Source organism: Scophthalmus maximus, chromosome 16 (assembly GCF_022379125.1).
Source record: "Scophthalmus maximus strain ysfricsl-2021 chromosome 16, ASM2237912v1, whole genome shotgun sequence".
In the NCBI taxonomy this organism is placed as follows: domain Eukaryota; kingdom Metazoa; phylum Chordata; class Actinopteri; order Pleuronectiformes; family Scophthalmidae; genus Scophthalmus; species Scophthalmus maximus.
The window spans coordinates 1,931,773-1,938,286 of record NC_061530.1 but is presented as its reverse complement, the minus strand read 5'-3'; the positions used below and the strand labels follow the sequence as shown (position 1 = coordinate 1,938,286).

The window sequence follows — 6,514 nt, the reverse complement described above, 5'->3', positions numbered from 1 at the left end:
ATTCCTCTGTGTAAGTCAGTCTCGGTCTTTATACAAATTGTGCAATTTTCATCATGTATGTAGTTAGTCTCCTCTTACTTGTTGAGTCCATACTATACCTCCAACGTGTACCTCTAGCACATACTAATTCATGTCTACTCATATTGGAAGCTGTGATAGAATGTGTTGTATGTGTGAGTGTTTTAGCACTGCAAGAACAAGGACACATATTCAAGAGGAAACATTTTTTATATTGCAAAAAGAATCTATGAACAGAATGGAAAAAACCAAACACTGGGTCTGAACATTCAGACAATTGAGATCCAAAAATACATTTTCTTAGGAAATATTAATCATATACAAAAGATAAAAAAAATATATTTTAGTTTGGACCCCCAACGGGACAGCCCAATTTTTTTTTTATATTTTATTAATAAAAATAAACTTTTAAATATTGAATCCACAAATAACTTCTATTGAGGCAGTTTTAACATTGAAATCGAACAAGATTTCAAAACAACTTAATCAATTTTGCATTTGCATGCAACAACAACTGTACACCCAAGTCTTGAACTTGCATAAAAAACAAAAGGGCAAAAGGTCTGATTCAAACTTCAAGCACAAGAGCCATGCAGCTGTGCGAGTCTCTGCTTTAAAAGTTCACTTTTCCTCCTCAGCTGCTCTTTGAGTGAGAGGAGTCTCTGTTCGTCGGACTGCATGCTGTAAATACACTCTGTAGCCTTCTTCAAGATCACCACTTTGGCTGCCTTTTCATTCTTTGCCACTTCTGGGATCTCGTCTCGCAGGCCGAAAAAGCTCAACTTGAGCTCATTCCTCCTCTGGCGCTCCAGAACGTTATGAGTCCTTCTCTTGTCATAGTCCTCCGTGTCAGACGTCCGGGGGCTCAAACACTTGCGGTTACTGCTGATCTGTTTGAGGACCCTGCTGTGGCCACTGTGGCCGCCGCCGCCGCCTCCACCTCCACCTCCGCTGCCGCTCTCCAGCTTCAGCCTCTTAACAGCTGGCTGCTCGTGCCTCATGGATGGATGGGCGGCATAATTATGCTGCTGGGTGGAGACGTGGCACCTCTTCAGCACAAGCGGGCTGGGATGCCTGGTCTCCAGCGGGCTGGGGTCACACCGCTTCACTGCCTGTCTCTTCTCCACTGTGACCACATCAATCTCCTCCTCTTCCTCCTGGTCCTCCTCATCGTCATCGTCATCGTCTGCAACACAGCACAAAAGCAAAACAGTCACACTCTGCTTTACATTACATTCATTTAGCTGATGCTTTTCTCCAAAGCGACTTACAATAAGTCAAGATATCACTCCAAAAAGTGCAAGAATCAGCATCAAGGCAGCAATCTTGACTCAAGTGCATGCCACAGCAGTGAGGGAGGGGTATAATCTCTGCAATCCATTCCTACTCCTCCTGCACATCATGTAATTGCTTAACATGCAGCCATGCCCTCTAGCTAATCTTACAACAGTCTACAGCAGGACATGGCAGCATGTCTCTACCTACTGCCTGGAAACCCAGCTGCAAATCACATGTATTAAAACAATTGGCCTCTTAAATCATTAGTGGTTGCCATGAAGCTCTATGTGGTGCACAGACCTCGCACACTCAGAGGGAAACTCCTACTAGCACATAGGGGTGTAACTGCGCGATGAGAACATATTCACCACCCACCTGAGTCACTGCAACTGCTGCTGCTGCTGCTGCTGCTGCCGCTGTTGGGTGGCGTGTCCAGTCCCAGATCATTACTAGGCAGCGTCCCTGCTCCCTGCTTCGGCGTCTCTGCCATCTGATACGGGAAAACAACAGATGGATCGATGCACTCCGAGGCGGACGTGTTCAGATCTTGCAGGTAGCTGCTGCTCATCCTCCACGCTGCAGCGCCGGCGTGCTCCGCGCTTTCACCGGCCACCGACTCCTTCCTCGCAGCGTGCAGGGAGGCGAGCCGCTCGGAAACCACCTTCTCCAGCTTGGCAGCGGCGGAAAAGCCGCTCCACATGCAGTCCTGGATTATGATGGACTTGAGGAAGGTCTGGGAGTAGTCGGCGTCGCAGATGATGCTCTGGTTCACAACGTCGTCACCCAGGAACTCGGTTACCATCTCCAGCTGATCCGCCGTGGAGGGGAACAGGCTCGACAGGGACGGCCGGCGGCTCGGGGAGAGGGGAGGGGTCGGCAGCAGTTCAAATTTCTTCCAGATGTCTTCACTCGGTGCCGGAGGCTGAAGCTGCTGAGGGTAGAAATCCTCCTCCTCGTTGTCATAGTAAAAATATGGTTGAAGAGAGTCGTAGTCGTAGTCGTAGTTTTTACTCGCTAAAACTGAATTCAGCGGCATGGTGTGTCCAGAGGCTCTTTGCTTTTTGTGAAGCTGGTTGAAAAAAAAAGAGAGAGTGGTTAGTAGTTGTTAAAGATCTGAGGGTTCAAACAGAAGCTGCTTGGAATAGGTCCTGCCCGCAGCATGAAGTGTAAGCAACATCACATGGTCACTCCACAACATCGAGCCCCTTTGCACGCCCTGCATGCATGCACCGGTGCCGCAGCAGCAGGTGCTTCGCTGGGAAACTGATAGTAAATTATGTGCAAGAGGGGAAACCTCTCCGTCACCAAACTGCTACTGACGAGAGACTGATACATTTTTGCACTAAACTGCAGTGAAAAGTCCCATGTACACGCTTTACAAACCCACTCCCTCCCTTACCTTTTAATTTAAGATCGTCGGCAAAACAAAGCAGCGGAGAATCGACCGAAAACACGCGAAAAATAGCAGGAACGTTATTCCAGCGCGGAAGTACCATTAAATCCTTCGGCAGAGGCGCCGCAGTCGGTGTCAGGGACGCGGGGTGAAACACGCATGTAGAGTCGGGAGCCTGCACCAGCGACACGACGAGGACGACAGTCTGTCATCGGTAGCATGAGAATCACAACTGAGGGCTCCGCCGGCTGCAATAAAAACCACCGTAGCACCCCACCCGCGGTATCCCTCCGCTCGGTTTCCCGCGAAGCCCTCGCCGGCCTTTTAAGACATAACACACCCGAACTGTATTTCCCGCTAGTGTCCCCAAAAACAATATTCACGTCCCATAATGATTGATGCACACTTCCACATATGAATTCATCATAGTATTTAGTCACTAACTGATATTTCCAATCGGTTTACTCGGGTCTATTTCGGTTAAAGAAGTGGGCGGGGCCATAGTAGAGTAGAGCTGCCATTGACTGGAGACGTGCAAAAAACGCTATCGTAAGTAAAAGTGACAGATAATTAGGTTGACTTATTTGACTACCAACCCCCCAAAAAGGGAAATTATCGCCAAACGACCCAAAGTCCACTCAATATATTGTTCAATCTTCAACATAATTCATCTACATCTGATCTGTAGTGTAAAATGTATATTAATTTACCTGCCTTTAAAAATCACAACCTTGCTTTTTATCCGCAGATGTAAGCGAGTCAGCAGAGTTGCCATCATTTGTTCATGTTGCCAGGTTAGCACTATGTGAGCGGCTATGTCACGAGAAATTAAAATGCAAAGCTTTCAGGTGCAGTCGCTTACATCGAGCTATCTGCAGACTCTGACAGCTCCTGATGGCCTGAAACAGGTGATTTCAACGCGCAGTTGTGGGTAATGGAGCTTTGAGTTAACATGCACACTAACAAACAGTTGAACCGTGCGTCCTCGCCATGTAATGTAGCACCGTTTTAGAGACTGGTCAGATTGGCACCAATTGACTACAGGAAGGAAGCAATTAAAGGAATCAGAGGGTACCGCAGTGGGATGGAGGTGCCCTCCTCTGCTGCTGTGGGGAGGGAGGGGGAGATTGATCGGGCGTGGAGCGCCCTCTGCTGTGCAAAGTTATCCAGGCATGGGCAGCAGCAAGGTGGGTGCAGGGTCACATCATGAAATGAGTGACACACACACACACACACACACACACACACACACACACACACACACACACACACACACACACACTGTGGAACTGATGGATGACCTTACTAAGAGTTTGTTGAGCTGATTGAGGCTGTGACTGTCTCAGAAGCAGCACAGTGGGTTAGTGGAGCTGCTTATAGTTTATTGGGTTACTGGGTCACTTGCATTAAAACCCAAATGTAATATAGTGCTATTATAGTAGGCTGTTTACGATCTGCTGAAAAAAGATATGTCAACAAAGTTAGTGACAGTTATTTATTTAAAACGAACAGTTTGTCAGACATGTCACAAGCTTTAAAACTAAAACATTTGAGAGTTAAAGGATCATGCTAACATTGGGCGAGAGGCGGGGTACACCCTGGACAGGTCGCCAGCCTATCACAGGGCTACATACATACAGAGACGGACAACCATTCACTCTCACATTCACACCTACTGTCAATTTAGAGTCTCCAATGAACCTCACCCCATTCTGCATGTCTTTGGACTGTGGGAGGAAGCCGGAGAACCCGGAGAGAACCCATGCATACACGGGGAGAACATGCAAACTCCATACAGAAAGGCCATGGTTGAACCGGGATCCGAACCCAGAACCTTCTTGCTGTGAGGCGAAGGTGCTAACCACTACACCACCGTGCAGCCGAGTGAAAGGATGTTTGATGATATTGAGTGAATATTGAAATACATTTTTAGTATGTAAATTCTAAATTTTAATTACAGTATTTTTCGATAATTCTTTTTTTTTTTTTAAATTAACCCTGAGCAGGCAAATGAAGTGGAACAAGGAGAGGGAGACAGAAAAGGAGATACAACTTTCAGTTTCTCTTGTTATCAGTTTGATTCCAGAGGAAGTGAAGAAAAACCCCAAACTGAAATGACACCCTCTCCCCTTTCATCTGTACTCATTCCTTCATCCTTTCCCTGCCTTCGCTCTTTTCCTCGCTCTGGGATGCTGTGCAGAGGATAGAGATCATAACCACAAGGTTCATGTGTTGTGGTCATTGTGTTAAACGGTTCTGTATGTTTCTTGTGTTACTGTGTTTCAGAGCGCCCAGAGACACAGAGGGGAGCTATGAGATGGGATCTGGCATCATATTGTCTGATCGTGGAAACCAAAGGTATTCAGGAGAGGTTTGATTGTCGGGTTTCTTTCCTTAGTCAAACTGGTCCTTCCACCACTGATTATTATAGTATGTAAAATGACATGCAGAGGTTCTATTTAACATTTATTATTTTCTATTGAGGGTTGACATTTCCATTTAGTTTGGGTTTGGTAAAACAGTGTTAATAGTTGTATTTACATAACCCAATACAAACTGCCCTATAAAATCTGTATTTTGGTCAGCTGTTTAGATAGATTGACTTCAGAATATTTTGTGTGTTATAATACATCTTATCACAGTGCACCCAGGAACTACTGCTAAATTCACTGTTTTAAAGGACTGCTTACTTGAGATAACCCACAACCACACTGCACCTAAATGTAAGAAATTGAATACAAGTCAAGTTTATTTAATTGTTACATTTGTACTCAGGGGCTATTCATAATTCTTTATATAAGGAATAAAATGTGCGTATGTAAATAGATGAATACATCATGGAGCACTTATACTAAAATAAAAGGAAAGAAGAAGAAAGAAAGTTCAATGGAGGAATTAAAAATAAATGATGAAAGTGAAAGGCTGATGTCTTGTGTTGAATTTTTCTCATTCGGGGGGTATAGGATGGTTTCCTACATGTTTTATAATATAGCCATGGTTTTGCCAACAACCACAGTGTAACCACCACCATCAGTCAATCTTGAAGACTTTCAATAGTTCTAGAGTGTATTGATTGTTGGCACAGGACTCTATTTTCCATTAAACAACAGTTCCATATATGACTGTTGAATTAGTCAGGTGGTAGATTGTCACACTTGGCAGACCAACTGGTTTCCTTTTTGACTCAAAGGGATACCTTTCTGAACTTCCCTAATATCTGACCAAAAATCCAACAACCTGAGTTCTGTGGCCTGTACAGCGTATCCAGCACACTGACTATACAAGCCGTGTTAGGGCCAGTGTTTTCCTTTCCTGTGCCTATTCTAGTGTGTCTGAGGAGCTTGTAGGTTGCAGTTGTGATGGAATGTAACTGAGCACATTTACCGTACTTGAGTACAAATCTGAGGTACCTTTTATTTCATGCCACTTAATACCGTGCATTCAATTTTCATACATTTGACAGATTTAGTTACTATTGCCTATTGATTGATTTTTGCCTACAAACAAAAGGCAACATACAATTTGGGCGGCTGTGGATCAGGAGGTAGAGAAGGTCGCCCACTAACCAGAATGTTGGCAGTTCAATCCCTGCTTCCCCCAGTCCAATTGCTGATATGTCCTTGGGCACTTAACCCTAAATGGCCTCTGACGGCTCTTCTGGCAGTGTATAGATGTGATAGAAAAATTGTGGTTAACAGCAGCGCTGTATGAATATGTGTGTGAATGTGACTTGTACTGTAAAAAGCACTTTGAGTGCTAGAAAAGCGTTACATAAAATACAATAATCTATTATTTGACTGACAGTAAATTGACAACTATGTAGAT

At 44.8% G+C, this 6,514-nt stretch overlaps 1 protein-coding gene across 2 annotated transcripts; it reads right to left on the bottom strand.

Annotated features, from left to right (window-relative positions):
* Positions 1 to 209: 209 nt before the first annotated feature.
* Positions 210 to 3,045, bottom strand: myca (MYC proto-oncogene, bHLH transcription factor a). 2 transcript variants are annotated; one of them, XM_035613356.2, is made up of 3 exons: positions 2,790 to 3,045; positions 1,672 to 2,365; positions 210 to 1,204 (listed from the first exon to the last, which is right to left on the bottom strand). In XM_035613356.2, exons 1-3 carry the CDS (start codon positions 2,790 to 2,792, stop codon positions 594 to 596), a joined length of 1,308 nt encoding a protein of 435 aa, XP_035469249.1. In that variant the 5' UTR covers positions 2,793 to 3,045; the 3' UTR covers positions 210 to 593. The 2 variants fall into 2 exon arrangements, with proteins under 2 accessions (XP_035469249.1, XP_035469250.1); XM_035613357.2 differs by having other exon boundaries at positions 2,696 to 3,041.
* Positions 3,046 to 6,514: the final 3,469 nt, after the last annotated feature.